Source organism: Microchirus variegatus (genome assembly GCF_963457635.1).
Source record: "Microchirus variegatus genome assembly, chromosome: 16".
NCBI classification, from domain to species: Eukaryota; Metazoa; Chordata; class Actinopteri; order Pleuronectiformes; family Soleidae; genus Microchirus; species Microchirus variegatus.
Genome location: NC_139817.1, coordinates 17,914,521 through 17,933,915, shown reverse-complemented (window position 1 = coordinate 17,933,915; position 19,395 = coordinate 17,914,521). Strand labels below are relative to the sequence as shown.

The 19,395-nt window shown below is 40.8% G+C and overlaps 1 protein-coding gene across 2 annotated transcripts in view; it reads left to right on the top strand.

Moving 5' to 3' along the window:
• Window positions 1-14,743, top strand: part of fpgs (folylpolyglutamate synthase) — a 30,868-nt gene extending 16,125 nt beyond the window's left edge. The window contains exons 9-15 of one of the 2 annotated variants that reach the window (XM_083902439.1): window positions 293-370; window positions 724-874; window positions 5,450-5,536; window positions 6,151-6,301; window positions 8,686-8,761; window positions 10,498-10,564; window positions 13,464-14,743. In XM_083902439.1, the coding sequence (XP_083758565.1) occupies window positions 293-370; window positions 724-874; window positions 5,450-5,536; window positions 6,151-6,301; window positions 8,686-8,761; window positions 10,498-10,564; window positions 13,464-13,840 (987 nt within the window). In that variant the 3' untranslated portion in view covers window positions 13,841-14,743. Of the gene's footprint in view, window positions 1-292; window positions 371-723; window positions 875-5,446; window positions 5,537-6,150; window positions 6,302-8,685; window positions 8,762-10,497; window positions 10,565-13,463 lie in introns of both variants that reach the window. The other variant, XM_083902438.1, reaches the window with a different exon arrangement.
• The last annotated feature ends 4,652 nt before the right edge of the window (window positions 14,744-19,395 follow it).

Here is a 19,395-nt window from a genome sequence, read left to right as displayed (position 1 = left end):
AACCAAAGGGAATTCCTGATTGTTGTCTTCAAGCCAAGAAAGGCAATTTCTTTTTAAAAGGTAACTTTAAAGAAAATGTCAAAAGGTTTATTGATTATTAAACTTCAGGGTGACAACAAACAAATAATAATATAAACAAAACTAAACTAGGAAATAACTATCATCACTGTCACTATCTTACTCACTTCTCCACACTACATTTACATGCAGTGAAACGAATACGCAAACACATTTGTATATTTCTCATACTTGTGCTCTGTTCTGTCTGTTAATCATGACTATGTGTTTTCAGCCAGGTGTTCCTGCCTTCACAGTCAAACAGCAAGAAAATGCAATGGCTGTGCTCAAGGACAGGGCCAAGGAGATCAAAGTAAGTGACCACTCGCATTGTTGCTCATTACAGCAACAATATGCAATGTTACCTAATATTATAACATATTATGAACATTACAAATTATTTGCTTCAGTCTAACTTCAGTCATTCTTCGCACGTCTTGTAGTGACAGCTGTCAATCAAATAAGATAGTCCTGTATTTGTCCCGCAGTGGGGCAATTTCCGTTCTTACAGCAGCAAAGAAAGTAAAGCCGTCTGAACTGCTCACGCTTGTTTAATATACATGCGGGGGACCTGTATTGTGCATATTAATATCTGTGCACATGCAGTAATATTATTTGCTTGTGTGCATGTTTTAATGCTCTCACCTCTTGTTATTGTTGTCATAGTGTCCACTGTGGGTGTGTCCAGAGCTGGAGGACTATCAGACAGACCTTTGTGGTCCTCTGCGTCTTGGTCTGGCAGGGTTGCACCAGCACAGTAATGCCTCCCTGGCACTCCAGCTGAGTCACACCTGGCTGCAGAAGAGATGTTTATCAGGTGGGAAAGGATGTCGCTATAGTTGTTACATCCCCAACATCATTAGTAGTTAACCAACGCAAACACACAAAACAATGAAGTATTGAACAACAATTGAAATTAAATAAATAGAGAATGTTTTCAAGATAACAGAACAAAGTGACAAATATACTGTAAGTAATGAAACAAAGCTAGAATATATGCAGAAGACAGAGACCAGGAGCAGATATAAAACAATTGTATCAAGTTAGAAGTGTACACAAGACATTACTGAATCAGTTATTACAAATAATTATACTGATATCAACTTTAATTATACATAATAATAATGATGATTATAGTATGATAATAGCTCAAAATGGATCTGGATCCTGCAACCTGCAAGATGAGGACAGATAGACAAACGGGGAGAGCACAAGAGGACAGGAAGGAAAGATACAAATCATAATCTTCTTCATGTAACCAAGTTTCAGTTACACAGAATAAATCAATTGGATTGTCAGTAATGCGATCATTAATTAAAACAGATCTTGATGATTTGGTCAAAATGTTTCAGCTCATTATTAAAATCTGTATCCATATAAATTAGAGCTGTCAGTTAAACGCGTTAATTAACGCGCCAACGTGAACCCATTTTAACGGCGCCAATAGAACAACCACACCGGATCTAGATAGACCGGAAACAAAACAACAGACGCGCTGGTCAAAGAGTAGTCGGCTCGCATTAGAGTAAACGCTCCGTTTAGAGCGGATCAGCTCGGATTAGCTTGTTACGGCAACAACACATTAAACCACAGGACTTCGTCTGCGTTAAAGAACGGCTCTTTATTCACAGCACTGCGGGGTGATACACGGACTCTGTTATTATTGTGCGGCTCTATCACAATAAGAGGAAGAACTGAAAATATGCAGAGTGGCAGAGATATTCACCTGCGGCTCCCTAATGTAAACACATGGAACACATTACTTCCTGCTTCACCTACGCACCTCTCGTACCTCCTACAGCACACACACATACACAGCTCCTCACGCACGCGCACACACACGCGCGCACACACACACACACCAGGTTTAGCCTGTAACATAGATTAGTTTGTCTGTAGAATAAGATGTGTAATAATAATCCATTTAAATTAGATTTTGGCTTGAACAAATATTATATTTTAAATATTGTCTTTTGCAGTAAGCTGTATTGCAATTTAGATAAATTTCGATGAATTGTTTAGCCCTACACTACAGTATATGCCAAAATATGCAAATAACATTTACACAAAGCAAACCAATCCACTTTTCTATGTTGATAAGAGAATTAAAATGAGGAAAAATAATGGTACAAAAAGAAATCGAGGGACATTTAGAATAGATAAAAATGTGCGATTAATCGCAAGTTAACTATGACATTAATGTGATTAATCACGATTAAATATTTTAATCGTTTGACAGCACTTATATTAATACATCTGAAAATGTAAATCATGTAACCATTCAAGTTCACTGAGCATGCATGCAGGTGTAAACAGAAAGTTGATTCTTTGAATCATTGATGATTGATTTTGACTGTGACTCCATCTGTGAGTGTTACTAACATCATCAAAACATTAAAGAGCCAGGGGGAAGTTGCGTATCCCAACCATCTGAATCACATGGTGGACATGAGAACTCCATAGAAGACAAGCCGCTACTCATATAAAGGGTTCAATAATGACACACTGGACCCTTAATTACTCGAATGCAAGGTTGAGAAGATAAAGATATCCAAGTGTTTCCAACACGATAGTATATATTATGATCTCCTGTGGTGACGGGAGAAGCTGAGAAGAAAGAAGTAAATCTATGTATACATTGTGAAAAGGTACCGTGACAGGAGGTCTGTTTTTTTTTTTTACAAGGATGATGCAGCAGAGGTTGTAATGCAGGGGTGTTTATTTGCCATATGCCAGGTTCCAAAGTAGACCCCATGTCAGTATTTACAGTTGGAAAAAATTTGAAAAATATTCACTCACTTGTGAATCCTCAGCAAATGACGCCAGCCAGTGTGCGAGCAAGGAGGGACTATGAACTGCCGCTCTCTATCATTCTCTCTGTCACTCACTCATGATTTGAGAACTGTCGTGGAGGACGTGAGTAATGTTCGCGATTCGCGAACCTACAGAACTGGCGGAGGATGTGATTCACAAGATTCACTTCCTCCTCAGCGACACAGTCGCGAGCTCGCAGCGGCAGCATACTGTGTGTGTCTGTTGTGGAAGACTTCTACAGAAATGGGTGCCTATTTGGCATCCGTTTCTCCAAGCTGACAGCTAATTTTGAGTCAGGCCAAGTCACATGAAGCCCCCCCGTGACCCTCCGGTGCAGGATGGAGCAGTAGATAATGGATGGATGGATTTCTTTGGTAAACTCCGCAATATAGACGAAAGAGGACTCCACTTTTTAATACATATTATGTGCTCCTGCATTGTCTAGTCGCTGTATAATAGTTTTTGTTTCATTTTCAAAAAGTCATGTAAAATAACATGGTCACGGGCCGCTGTTGCATTTCCACTGTTAGCAGCGAGACGCCATGTTTCTACCGGAGCCTGTATAGACAAACCCGAGCGTCGCTTTACATGTATCGGAAGTCCCGCCTCCACTCTCTCCGCTTCGTCTGCTACAGCCGCGATAGCTTGCCCTCTCCCTCGCCGGCTTCTGACAGCTCTACCGCGGCCACGAAGAGCTGTCCCTCGTCCTCGCCCTCTCCCCCTCCCTCTTGTTGTCTGAATAAATACTAGAACCTTAACTGCTGACACGGAGAAAGACGACGAGGACGACTTTTGACCGGCTGAGGATACCGTAGCGCTCAGGGAAGGGAGGGGGTGAGCAGAGGAGCAGTTCGTTGTAAATTTCAGCCTCTCCTCTAGATGTCACTATAAACGACTTACTTCACCTTTAACATTAATGAAAAGCTCACTCGCAAAGGAGACAGCCGCGTTGCGCGGATGTTTTGTAATCAAATACACCTTTATGGCGGTATATTAAAAATGAATATCGTAATGAAAAAAAAAACCCGTATTCGGTGTGAACCGGTATACCGCCCAGCCCTAATCTCTCCCATTGCTAGGCTAAGCTTTCCTGCCTGTAGCCATCTTGTTTCACTCAGCCCTAGTAGAGAGATGTTGTAGTTCCTTTGTCCTCCCTGTTTCAGACATTGTTCTAACATCACATGTACCTATCCTAATAGATGTCTTGGGTGTCTGAAGGGGAGTCGGCCTTGCTGCTTCCTTCTGGCTTTCACTACCCTGCGCCATAAGACTTCTGTGTGGAGGCCCTTCCTCTCCCAGGACGGGTTTTTCTCAGGTTATCATCGGTGCTTCTGTAACTGACTGTTTTTCCGGGTTGGTTAGTTGGCCCTACGCCAACCATTTTCACCTTGGGGGCGAAGTGACCCACATTTTGTCTGGCCTCTACCCCCCTGACCTGTCCAGCATGGGTGACCCTGCCAGGAGTGCTCTGCACTCCCACTGGCATAGATCGAATTAAGTATGACTGTTCAAACCTGATATTAAAATTTGTCCTGGCTAAGGGATGCACCGAAATGAAGATTGTTGGCCAAAACACTGAAATCAATTATTATTTCAATCCTGTACCCTTGTTTTTTTGTTTTGTTTTTTTTAATTTAATCTTGTTGTTATGGCTGGGTCTGTTTGTACTTACCTCACTAAAGTCAAGGCATTGCAATTGTATAGATTAATATTCATGCCTCAAAGAATAAATCGATTAAGAAAATATGAAGGAGGGTCTCATTGAACATATCAGACAACGAGAGTGCATGACGAGCCTTTTTTTGCTGTGCACTGCTCCTGTGCTGTGCGCTTCTCCTTCTCCAAGCGGGCTCTCCGTATCCAACATAGACTGGATAATTTCTCTACATGCAGCTTTATCCCCACATCGTGTTGCTATTCAGGGAATAAAGTCTGTCACTGATGCATCAGATGAGCTGATGTCTTTAGTTAACTGCTCAAAAGGGCCGAGAAGAGAGAGAATGTTCTCCATTTAGATGTGACATTCACTGGTGTCAAGTGAATTCCACAGGAAGTTCATAATCTGTTTTTTGCTTTTGCCCAAAGAGACTTCTCAGCATTTCATAGGTGCTGTTCCACTGTGTACTTGCATCTTGTTGGAACCGTTTTTTTGGTGTTCCAAACTGATCTCGGACAGACTCTATGTGGGAATAGACAGACGTGTGCTGGCCGCAGTTTTTGCATGCCTCATCACAATATCCTGTTTTGGTCGTGTTGTTCCTGGATGCATTTCCTGTGACCACGTGAGATCTGGCTTCACTGTCCTTTTTTCAAACATACACTGATATCATGTCTATTTTTGAAAACAAAATGAACCATAGTTAAATAATAACAGAGCAGGATCAGACACAGACTGACTGTATAAAATGTGGATCTGAACACGCACAGCTCTAAGGTCAGGTCTGTGGTCATGCAGTTCAGGTGCAGCTATGAAGATTTTGTGACTATATCAAAAATCCATCACTCATACATGTTCAAGAAGATGGTTCTGTTGTGTATTACCAGTTTCATTAGGTGAAAACCTTTTGTTTCTCAGCAGATAAAAGCTGTTCTTACACTGATGTTGAGAATACTGCAGGCGTACTGCAGGCTGCTTCCTTCAAGCTCAGCCCCATCATGGTGAAAGGTGAGTCGGCAAAACAATAAGTGTTTTTTCACTGACTGAGCTTATTCAACACATTCAACTTTAGACTGTGTCCCCCTGTGTGGGCATGTAGTTTATGGCCCAAGGAAGAAATTATTCATGAAATGATGATGGAGTGTATAGACACTCTGAGCTGCTTTGGAGGAGAATGCATTCTCTTATTTTGATATGAAATGAAATATGTCATTGCTTCCATAAACTGTACATACTGCACATAACAAAGCATCACAAAGCACAAATGGAAAAGCAAAAAAAAGTGCTGATTCTTGCCGGGACTATATAGTGGAAAAGCACCATTAGTGTTGCCTTTGGAGAAATGTCATTGGTTTCTCGAAACCAATAAGAATTACAATTATGATGATATAGACTAATTATCGTTATCGTAAAAATCCACAAGAGTTAATAGATATTTTTTTGCCTACACATTACCCTGAGATCTCACTAAGGAGCTAGAGCTAGAGAAATGCCAACGGCTTTTGTGGACATTTCCATTCTCACATAGAGACACTTCAGAGAATATCCAGACTGCAGTGCATGTCTGACACAGTCTCCAGACTAAAAGTGACATTATCATGTATTGTTGGGTATCTTGTCAGGGCTGGCAGACACCGAGTGGCCTGGGAGAAATCAGACACTGAAACGTGGAGCAGTCACTTACTTCCTGGATGGAGCTCACACCATGCGCAGTATGCAGGCCTGTGTACATTGGTTTAGAGAGACTGCAGCCCAGCATGAGAGGAAAGCACGGTAAATGAAATGCCCAAAGGAAGACAATTATACAAAGTAGTGTTTTCTGCTTATATGATGATGGCTAATTTGGTGAGATTTTTTGAAGTGTGCTTTATGAGTTATTGACACAAAGTAAACACTGACCTCCCTGTGTGGGCTACTGCTGCCTGGAATCAGCCTCCCATCACTGAAAACAAAGCAAGGACACATGAAAACATTTTAGCTACTTGGCTGGCTTGGTTCACCTAATGAAATCCACACCTGCTTGTGTCAATCATATTTTGGCTAGAAACTGAAGTTTGTAAACCACTCACTCACATCACTAAATCACAAAAGTCCAAAACACGAAATAATAATTTTTATACCCCCAAGGACACAGGAACTGCTGGTCAGCTGCTGCTCCCTTTGCTAAATTTGTGTCACCAAATAAAGGCTTTGCTTTATCTGGGGCTGCTGTGGCCAATCCCAGCTGACACAGGGATAAAGGTGGGGTCACACCCTGGGCAGTTATCCAGTCCATCACATGTCCACATATAGAGGCAAACAAACTTCCACTCTTACACTCACATCTACAGTCAATTTAGAGTGTCCAATTTATCGGATGCCCTGATTGCATGTTTTTGGACTGTGGGAGGAAACCAGAGAACCTGGAGAAAACCCATGCACACAATGGATTAACATATCCTGTGTGCGGTTTAGTGATGTGAAACTACTGTGGCTACGTGTGCAGTTTACAAAGCAACACAAAAGGCAAGATGAGACAAACACATTCTGATGACATCATAGACTGACATCCGTGGTACAGACTGGTTCCTAGCGATAGTGATACGCTGATGGCAAGCACTTTAAAAAATCGGTCAGTACATTTACACAAAAAAAGTACTGTATTATTCCAGCTAAAACCAAAATTATACTAAATTAAAAAAAATATATTACCTAGGTGTGTCTATATAACACACCCAGGTAATGTTCCCACACCTCCTGCAATTAGTAAAAAAAAAAGCTGGTACACAAAAGACCGGTCAACGGCAGAAAGACACGAGCAGGCCCTCGACCTGCTAACAACTAGCTCCCAGACAAAGATGTCGGAAGTGATGTAATGGGTGAAGGGGGCATATCATCACAGAGGAGGACATACTTCAATTAATAAGTAGATTGCTAGTATTTATATATTTGGACAAGGACAGTAGTCCAGTGAAATGGCATGACTCAACTATGCTTGATTCAACTATGACTACATGTACTGACTGTTGACTATGTCAGTACTTCATACACTGCACATGCACTATCCCTTTAACACACAGTTATCATAGTGTGGGTGAAGTTGCTACAGCCTTCCCCTTTTATTCATACAATGACTAATTATACTTTTTTCTATGGATTAATTAAAGTGTAACTCCTGCCAGAAAACATTAACACTAAACTATTTCCGCTGCATAAACTGGTACAAGCACAATATACTAACATTCATCTTAATAATCAACCTTTCAAAAAACCTCACAGTTGTTAACATAAGAATCAATAGCATTTTACACACATTTGGTGAGATATTAATCAACTAAAACCTCGACTTGTCCGTAGGGCTTGGATTGAATTAATTGAACTGAAAACTAAAAACACATATACACAATATATGTCTCTTTAAAGCATTTAACCTAAAGTTAGTGCTGGGCCATGAACGGCGTTAAAGCATGACTCGTTTCCATGACGACTGTCCGGAAAAATACATGCGTTAAGTCATGTTTACGTAACTCCCGATTGTTAAAATGAGTCTCTAAAGTAACGCTAAACTCCGGTGACATGGCACGAAAAACTGTGTTACTTTCTTCTTTTTAGTGCTCCCACGCATCTGCTTTTAAGCAAGTGTTGAACTTATATTCGCCGCGATTTTCTTGAATCTCCTCGCTCTCACTTAGTAAACAGGAAGAGGGAGACGGCGTGTTAAGACGGGTCACTTGCTATAAATGCTCTACAGCGACCCTATCAGCTGGCTGACCAAATCGCTCTTCCTGCAAGGACGTGGCAGGCGGAACACCGGGGATTTGAATGGAACTTAATGTATCGATACTCGCGGCTGAAAAATCGATACTTTCTGGGAAAATAAAAAATCGATATATATCGCAATAAAATCGCCCAGCCCTAAAAGTTCGGAAGCTTGGAAGTTACATGCCAAAACATTAGTTTTCCTGATCTCTGGTCATTCCAGAGCGACAAGACGCTGAAATTAAATCTCTCTGATCATCTTTAAAAGGGACCCACCTGAGGATCTTAGGCCAGACTTGGATCCATATGGACCAGATTTTTAAAACATGATTGTATGAAGTTGGCTGTAGTAATGTCTGATAAATTGCTGTTCCACACACCATCCACACACTTCACACATGTTGATGTTTTTGTTGCAGTGGAACTGTGGCCAGAGTTTTACTGTTCAATGCCACAGGAGAGAGAGATTCAGCAGCCATGCTTAAACTACTGGTGGTGAGTACAAGTGCTGTCTCAGCAAGACAGAGAATGATGCTATACTGAGCTGTTTAACAGGACGATGTGGTGTGGGTGTTACAGAGTTTCACTGAAATGATCCGAACATGAGCGAAGGCAAGTATCACGCAAAGTCTGGAGTTTCCAAGTTTTGGAGTCAGTGCTGCAGCAGAAAACTTGTCCTCGATGGAAAGTGTCTTTATTGTCATGATACGACCAAAATTACCAGATCAGCTGGAGGGTTGATCAGAGCCACTGTGACTAAGCGTGCCAACACAATGGACCCACCTGACCAAATGTGTCCAACATTCATACATTTCTTCATGGTGGGAGAAAACCCATGCAGACACGGGAGAACATGTGCACTCCACACACAAAGGTCCCACGCCGGGAGTCCAACCCAGCACATTCTTGCTGTGAGGCAACAGTGTAGCCACTTATACCTGCAATTGAAGGAAAACTGTGGTTTGAAGGCCACATTTCCTCAGTCCACAGTCATGTCAAGGTTTTCAGCTGTCTGAACTGGCTATGGTGCTGCTCTTTAGGACCATAACCAGCTATGGTGGGACATTTAAGTTTAACCCTATTTATGTCTTCACCCAGCAAATATTCAGAGTAGACTACATTCATAATTATACATTATTTCAATGAATTTGAAAGAGGTGAAGGAGGTTAGTAAAGGAGATGTGAGTGAAAAGAAAAATGGAAATGAGAGAAAAATATAGAGGAGAGATGGAAATCAGGAGCATTTAAAAAATCATTAAGATTGATAACAATTATTCTTCATGCAGTTGGGCCCTAGTGACTGCAGTGATCTCATTCCAAACTACATTTTTTCCACTTCCCATGTTTCTGCTCTTCAGGAGTTCAAATTTCCACATCAGAGAGATTCCTGTTCCTCTTCCAGATTAATACATTTCAGGACAAGGCATTCAGAACCACGAATATATAAGAGCGTGATGCATAAATGATGTATATTTGTACCGTTTCTTACTGTGAGATTGGAGAGATATGAACATTTCATATAAGCTCCATGTGAATCTTGTCACGTTGATGGTTAGTGAGATCTGCTCTGGTTGCTGTGATAGTTTGATAAATGAGCCTAACTTTGTGCACATGATACTAAAATCTCTAAAAGACTCCAAAGCTTGACTTTGGTCCTGTAGTATTTTTGAGTCCCAATTTACTTATACTAAGTATTTAGTATACATATGATTTCAATGTTGGATAATCCATAGCCGTTTTTCAACTGTGAACGGTTTGGTTCAGTACATATCCTTCTGTGTTTCCATTGGGAATAGTACCAAAATAACCAGATCCAACTGTTCCATTCTTTGGCACCCTGAGCTAGACCAGCTCAACCCATGGCAGTCATCTGATTTAGCGACAGAAATGTGATGGGTGTAAATATGTTGAGGCAAATGCTCGCAGTCTGTACTCATACAAAGACTGACTTTGTCTCTTTGAGACAAACAAAAACAAAAAGCTGCTGGACATCCTCCATTGTTGTGTCGTTTTGAGTCGCCCACACCCCTCCTACCAATTTCGCCAAAACTTTACACAATTTTGAATTTGAGAAAAAGTTCCTGATTCTAATGAGTTTTATGCACGTTTTCCCATTTCTAAATGCCAGGAGCCTCACTTCGTACAGCACACCTCAGCCTAGATGGTTCTTTAATCATGTGATCACTTCTGATCTTTACACTGTATCCTCTTGTTTGTTTGTTTTTATTTAGCCATGCCATTTTGATTTTGCTGTGTTCTGCCCGAACATCACTGAGGCCATTGCTTCTTCTAATGCAGGTGAGTTGCCTTAATCTGTTGTTTCTTAATACTTGACAGTAAACTCTTCCTGAATGGATTAGGGCTGCAACTAACGATTATTTTTGTTATCGGCTAATCTATCGATTATTTTTTCGATGAGTCGACTAATCACGATTATCTTCGTTAGCACCTATTTTGGACTTCTGTTTAACCTACATACAGTTGATTCGCGTCGACATTTATCAGAGTTAAATACCTGAAACAAATGATCACAGATTTCTAACAGCGTAAATATAGACTTAATAGGCTCAAAATCCCACAGTTGATAAGTGAAAGAGGTTTACAATTCATTATACAGTGGTATGCAAAAGTTTAGGCACCTCTGTAAATGTTAATGATTTTCCTCTATAAATCATTGGTCGTTTGGATAAGAAATTACAGTTAAATATATCATATTAGAGAAAAACACAGTGATATTTGAGAAGTGAAATAAAGTTTATATGATTTACAGAAAGTGTGCAGGAATTATTTAAACAAAATAAAGCAAGTGCATAAGTTTAGGTATAAGAAACATTTTGTGCATCCTCCTTTTGCAGAAATAACAGCCTCTAAATGCTTCCTATAGCTTCCAAATAGAGTCTGGATTCTGGCTGAAGGTATTTTGGACCATTCTTCTTTACAAAACATCTCCAGTTCAGTCAGGTTTGATGGTTTCTGAGCATGGACAGCCCGCTTTAAATCACACCACAACTTTTCAATAATATTCAGGTCTGGGGACTGAGATGGCCATTCCAGAACATTGCATTTGTTCCTCTGCATGAATGCCTTAGTAGATTTTGAGCAGTGTTTAGGGTCGTTGTCTTGTTGAAAGATCCAGCCCCGGCACAACTCCAACTTTGTCACTGATTCCTGGACATTGTTCTCCAGAATCTGCTGATATTGAGTGAAATCCATGCGACCCCAACTTTAACAAGATTCCCAGTCCCTGCACTGGCCTCACAGCCCCACATCATGATGGAACTGCCACCATATTTTCCTGTAGGTAGCAAGTAGGGATGGGAATTTCACACATTTTTAGAGTCGATTGTCGAGGTCTACGTGTCAAATTTTTGTCAACTTTTTTTTTTTTACAGCAGCATCAACAGCAGCAATGCGGGGGGTGTAAAATATTCTACACTGTACTACTTAATTTTATGCTCAAAAACATGGCTGTAATGTCCATTATTGACCATCAGAACAGCGGTAATAAAAATTAGGGGCAAAAAAAAGGAAAAAAATCGGACTCTCTGCTGGAACGCGTGTCGCCACTCACCAGACAGCTCTGGTTTTTGAACCTGCGCTCGTTAGATGTCCACCAGAGTGAAGTACAGCGATCTTGACTGGATGAGATGCCGTCTTCATTTGTGTAGCGCTTGTGTTATGTCCCCCACCCTCGTCCGCATAACCTCGTTCGCACTGCACGCACACACACGCTTGGACGTGCGCACAGCCACTCGAGGGAACGATCATCTGAGAGCGCAGGGAGCCTGGACAGCAGGATCACCTTTTCGTGCACAGCTTCTTTAACCTCCGTGGTTGTGAACTTTACGTGTTTGTGACACTTCGACTTTTTTTACTTAAAATTTTTTGTCGAGGTGCGCACGTGTCGATTGTCGATCGATTTGTCGACAAACCAAGTTTTTCCTGGTCTGCCACTTCAGGCCTTAACTAGAACTGTGCCTGTGGTCTTCCAATTCCTCACAATGTTCCTCACAGTTGAAACTGAGAGCTTAAATCTCTGAGATAGCTTTCTGTATCCTTCCCCTAAACCATGATGTTGAACAATCATTGTTTTCAGGTCATTTGAGAGTTGTTTTGAGGCTCCCATGTTGCCCATGAAACACTTACAATTGACCTCCTTAAATACCCTTTCTCATGATTTGGTCAAGGGTCACTGAGGTTACCAAACCAATTTTGCGTTCCAATAATTAGTGCTAACGGTATTGAAATCAATAAAATGACAAGGTGATAAGGTGCCTAAACTTATGCACATGCCTAATTTTCTTTAAATAATTCTTGCACACTTTGTGTAAATCATATAAACTTTATTTCACTTCTCAAATAACTGTGTTTGTCTCCTATAGGATATATTTAACTGACATTTCTCATCCAAACAAAGGAAAGGAAAATCATGAAAATTTACAGGGGTGCCCAAACTTTTGCATAACACTGCAAATGCTGGTATTGACGGGGGCTGAAATGAAGTTTGTCAAAGCAGCTTCGCCTGTAATTCACTGATTACTGCCGTAAAGTATGCATTAACGTAAGTTAACTAGCGTTCGCTAAGCTAGCTTCTTCCATGTTTTTCCGTCTGACAGACGTACAACACAAACGTATTATGTACTTGCATCATAGGCTGATGGTTAATGAATAAATGAGCATGTGATTTAAAAATATCGACGAGGTATCAACCTTATTTGTGAACTCACTTCTCTGAGGTACGTGATGATACAGCGGCTCCAGGGTGTCGGCGTTTAAGGTGTTTGTGCTTCATCGTAGTGCTACCATAATAAGAATAAGAGTTGCGCTTCACAGAGATTGTGATTCAGTGAAATTTTCCCAAACTTTGGATTGGAGTTTTCGAGCCTCTACGTCTGTTTCCGCCATAATTTGTGCGTTCTTCTTCTCTGCTACCTTGCGGGATGTAAACAGCGAGCAATACTGCCCCCAGCACTTCCTGTAGCTAGTTCTGGATCGTGCGAGTGTGAGTTTGTTTACACTGCAGTTAAAGATGAGCGTCAATCGTCCCGTGTGTGATTTACAATAACAATAACACGACACATCAACGCTTAGTCGACGTGAACGATTACGTTGACTAATCGTTGCAGCCCTAGAATGGATTACAGATTTTTCAGTTCAATGATTTAAAACAAAAAAAAACACTTCCCTCTGCTCTCAGACGAGCAGAACTTCAACGTGTCTGTGGAGAATATGTTGACTCGTTGTCTGGACAATGAGAGGAGCTGGCATCTTCACCACAGCAAAGGCTACAACAACAATCCACAGCTGCTCATCGAGGACATTTTGCCCCTGGTCCCTGAGAAGAAAACGGACACCCTGGTCTTCCCCTGCATCCTTAGCGCCCTCCATTGGATTACCCAAGGCAGGGACTCGGTGCTGACGGATGCATCAAAGAGAGTCCTCACAGTGAAACCCAGCATCATGGCCAAAGCTGCTCCAATCTGTGCGGCAGCCGAGATCCATGTCCTCATCACCGGCAGCCTCCACCTTGTGGGAGGAGCCCTCAGACATCTGGACCCCACTGCCTCCAAATAACTGTCTCGTCATGTGAGAAATCAGAGACGCTCCTCATTCACAGTTCAGCTGCAGACCAAAGTGTCTGTGTAGATGAGGATTGTTAAATGACCCGTTTGGACAGTGAAGTCAGGTGTTTACTTTAATGGATAATCTGGTGCCAAGAGTCAGCTAGTGTGGACAAAGAAGCTGCACTTTCACACACAGCCTTGGAAGTGAGTGCACACATGTGCAGCACGTCTTCAGTCTTACATGAAGTGTTTACATGAGGTACAGATGGTACAGTCTGATGTCACTGAAGTGATAGCATCGTTATTACATACACTGCAGCTTAAAGGGATAGTTCAGGTCTGTTAAAATGTGGTTGGATGAGGTTATGACTCATAATCAGTGCTAACTGTTCTGTGTGTGCCTCCTGTCAGGAGAACCAGACACTGAGGCTCGCGGTCACTGATAACTTGGCTGCCAGTGGTGAAACAAAGAAAAACAGATTTACCATAGGAATATGTTTGCCACTTAATCTCACCATTAGACAAACCAGAAACTGAAGTTTGTAAACCAGTCACTCTACCAAACCACAGGAAAAGTCCACAGGTAAAATCAGTGATTTTCCATCACAGCACACAGGAGGTGTTGATCCATGCGTCCATGAGTAAGTTCCTTGTGTCCTTTTCTACACCCCAAAAAATACCATAACTGAAAAAATAGTCCAAGGTTAATAAAATGAGAAAAGATTCAACATTTTAATATTCTAAGTAAAAGTAAATAATAATACTAATAATATAAAATCTTACATAAAAAATAATGTATACATAGGAAGATGGAATTATCAACAAATTGAAGACTACTCGAGGAAAAATACCTGAGGTGGATACTGCACAGAAGATCTCATTCATTTTGGAGCCTTATCTTAAAAAAAAAAAAAGTAGGCAAATATTGGCAAGATGTGTCATACTGATTGGTGTGTAGACTATTTGTTTGTCTATTGTATGATGTTGTCTCAGAAAGAATTACATAGCAATGCTGAATGAATGTTGTGATTTTTCCTTTTTAATCAATGTAAACACATTTCGCACCCTTTCTACTTTTGTCAAGTGTTTGACAACATGTGACTTCTCTTCTGCTGTGTGAATATTCTAACACTAGTGTCGACATCATTGGTTTGTTTGTTCAAATGGAGTGTAATGGGATTTATACTGGAATTACACAAGTGTTCCTTAATTTATTATTAATAATAATAATAAGTAGTGCACGCAGTTATCCATCTTGTGGTGTTGCCATGATGATGTGATGAGTAAAGCACACCTAAAAGCCACAAATAAGGTTCCAACACAAAATAAACTGCACACACTTTCATGTGGATCAATGGAAACTATTAGGGCTTGACTTTGTCAGTGCTGAATCTGAGAGCTCTATTCATGTCAAATAACACAGACTTTATCAAAGCCCTTGTAGACTGTTGAGGCCTACTGGAACACTGAAAGCCTGAATAAACCACGTTGAGGACAAAGGAAAATCCAGTCTGTGATGAACTCATTCCCCACAAGCCACTGCGGTGCATGATATCAGCAGCAGGCAACTGTTCACCCATTGGTGGAAATCATGGGATGCTCCGCCCCTGAGGTGAAGACAATAAAAACGATGAACATGCATAACTTCTTCCCTTCCAACCGGACCTCGTCTGTGATAAAGAAGGTGATCACCACCTGAAGAATCGTCTCATCCTCGCTGGCCGACTTGAACATTTTTCCTTTGTCCGTCCTTGTTCGTTTTTTGTTTTTGTGCCACAGTCTAACTGCTGATCTTGGATCCCTGGGGAATAACTCACAGCCAGAGTTATTCCACTGTTATTTACCTGCAGAAGAGAAGTTGGCTTTTTGGGTAAATCCATATGATTTGTGCATTAGGAAGTGGACTTTGATGAGGGACTAACTCAAAGTCAGTGTTTTATACAGGTGATTGTGCTCGGTCTGCACACATACCAGACGAGCTGAGTGAAAATATGGCTGTGACTGGGGACAACAGAAAAAAGAGACTTTGGCAGACGGTTAAAATGCTCTGTCTCCACTATCTGAAGAATGTGTTCACGTCTTTATCTCACTGTTACACACAGGAAGCTGAAGTTACTGCCTCCATCAGTAAGTTCAAATATCTTATTTTGTCACTTCAATGTTTGAAAACCTTTCTTCAGTGACAAAAACTGACCACACGAGGCAGCAGTAGACCTGAGTCATTGAAAGTCTGTCTAACCGTGAGGTAAAGATGTAAATGTTATTGTTAGGACTGTGGACAGTTTTATTAGGTTGTATTGTTAACTGGCAACATTCTTTTTTGGTAGTTCTAGGTTAGGGTTAGGGTAATGCGAAGTTGTTATGTTAACCTATTTGAACCTATAGCCTATTTTGATTGTGTAATGATGTGTTCCATCATGTTTTAAATGTATTACAGTGAATAATGAGCTGTGGCTTTATTTTAAAAATATATTGCAAATCAGATATCAGATTAACTTTTTAAAGTTGTCTTTCTTGTGCATCTGAAAGCTGCTGTGATGTCGCTCATGAACCACCAGTGTTCAGCTATTTTCTAATATTGATCATATAAAGGAATGTTGTCCTTTTTCCCCCCTTTCGTTGTGTGTTCAATGTAAATGTCATGCTTCACACAAATGTTTGTTTGACTAGATCATCCACAAACTATAAAAAGTCTAATCAGTATTCCATTCCAGTTTCCATTCCGACACAGACCGAAAGGACTCATCTGCTGTCACAGATACAGAAACTCACACTAAGACTGAGAGTCACTTTTAGGTCTCGCGCTAAAATAAGGTGAGACTTTTTTTCAGGATGTGATGGCAAGACACAAGAAGGTCATTGCCCAAAAGAGCTCATGATGTCTGAGGAGGAGGGTGAAGCAAGACGTTTGGATCACTGCAGGCTCCATGTTTTATGTGATATTTGAGCTGTCACATCTCCAATACCATTTGTTTATGTTTTATTGTAGGATTCATTGATAGATTCAGAAGTAACATAGTGTTTATAACAGATGCTCATTTGCAAAACCAATCCTTAGACAGGCTTTTATGAAAAACATGGACAGTGACAATATAAGGTGATTTAAAACACATTTAGAATACAATAAAACATGTAAGCCTTCACAACATACAGTACTGTGAAAAGGTTTCAGGCACCACCAGGGGTCCGTTTCACAAAGCAGGTTTAGTGAAAACTCTGAGTCTGTTAACCCTGAAATGAGGGAAACTGAGTTTTCCGTTTCACAAAGGGAGGTAAGTCAAACCAGAGAAAGAGGAGTAACTCTAGCCTGTTTCACAGAGAGAGGTAACTTAAGCTCTCGGTCAGTTACCATGGTAACATGCTCTTTGAAACTAACCTGGTCGGGACCAAAACCTTGAGTTTCTCTCTGTCTCCGCCCTCTTTCAGACACACACGGTATTGATTTCCACATTCATTCAGTCAGCAGAGTGTTGAAGTCTGTTCTGCGTCTACATTACAAGTTATATTAGGTGGCGACTATTTTCACAACCGTGTACTTTTGACAGTGATCCCGTGGATGAAGGTGCATCATTACTGTGCAGAGTATTCAATATTCGTCAGGAGATGATTATCAGACCGCGCATAGATGTTCTTACATTTCCAGACACTTATCTTTTTGAGCGGAACAGTTTCACGTCATCATTTACATTCACAAACTTATCTGTCCTTACATTTCAACATTAACAACCGGAGTCACGCTCTCACGTCACAGCATATATTGTGTGTTGCGCTGCGGTTTAAATTTTTTTTTTTTTTTTACTTACAAATTTACAAATTTTTCTTTTATACAACGTCATAGATGCAGAGCACTTGAACGTGATATAAAGAATAAGAAGTCATTAATGTGTGAAAACATCATTATGTTGGGGATAAAACAACAATCAAACAGCCACTTCATATTTACTTTATGTAAAACATGATCAAAATGAGGTTAATCCCATGAGATTATACCGAGGTTTTACCTGTTTGAACAATGTTTTTATGTTTCATATTAAACTGCTGCCAACTGCGTTTCTCCCCCGCTGGATTACACCTAAATGAAATAAATTAATCGTCTACAACTCAAGCAGTTTTCCGCTGTAATATTATTGTGATTGTGCAAAGGACGACATTTAAACTTCCGCATCAGCAGCAGTGTTCTCTGACGCCGTCTCCCTCTCTTTTGCTGCTGTGTTACACTTCCTTCTAAAAACTAACTCACCGTATAGTAGGGAGGTTAAGTGACTTTTGACTTCAAGTCATGATGCAAATGTCCCCTTTGGTATGGAAGTACCTTAGGACCATACAAATAAATTTATCCTAAGACACAAGTGAGATCACACTTTGTATCGGAAATAAACAAGTTTTTTCAAAAATGGCCGCCAATGTGTCGAAAATACTCTTGAGCCCATATCTTTGCTTCTGTTATAGCTACAATGACAAAGTTGGTGTCAACGTGTACATTTTGGGGGTCAAGGAATCTAATAAAATAGGTTTCAAGTTTAAGAAACCAACATTTTTCCCCTTATTATGACAATTGGGGGTAAAAACCAGTCAGGAGTAGCTTATGCATCTGTTCCTTGGACAACACATCCCATCTGCACCAGCTATGACAGCTGTTCAAGGTCTGAGGTGAAAGGTTAACACTTTGAGGGACACATGATTTACCCATTGAATAGAAAAATGTGTTTAATGTTATATAACTAATAACTAGCTAACTAGTTAGCTTGGGCAAGGGTTACCCTACAGATGGAAAAAACATTAGATCCCTCTTCATCATTCAAGCTGCGAAAAAATCCTGAAAGATTGCAATCGTGTAACAAAGAAGCTGTCGACAACATCCAGGAGCTGAAGGCATGAGGGGATCTGCCTGAGTTTATAGTGGATATTAGTGGTGGTAGTCAGGATGCAGTTCAGCTGATGATTCAAGCTGATTGTTTATCCTCAATGAGTTGCTTGAATATGTCGAGGACTATCGTTGCTCAGGGGAATCACTGGTGATGTGTGACTTGACAGCCTTCTATGACGAGCATATTGCTAATCTCGGATTTATAAACATTAAATGCAACACCACATGCCTTCTGGAGGATATTGAACGCCTGATTCCTGACATCAGATCAGTCCAAATTAATTGTGTCTGGTCCCTTGTATTTGATGATGACCTGAGCAGAGCTGTTGAAAAATAACACATCTACTGATGTCTCCATCATCTTCCAAGCAGCCAATATCTTTCGGCAAGAGTATCTCCCCATGAAGCATGCTTTTACAGGTTCCTTCCCAACTTCATGTGAAGCTGATTCTATCCCTCCCATGCTGAGATCATTCTTACACATGCTTCTTGATGGATCGGGTATTGATCAGCCATCTCCTGGACCTGAGAAGTCCCAGGATGCAACTTCCATTGGGCAGCAAATAATATTCAACTCTGCAAGATGCAGCTCAGAAACCAGATTCGCTATATCTGGCAATGAAACTACCACCAGCAAAGTGGTAGTAGATATCTGGTGGAGACCATGCATTAAAGAGGATGTGTGTCATATGACCGCT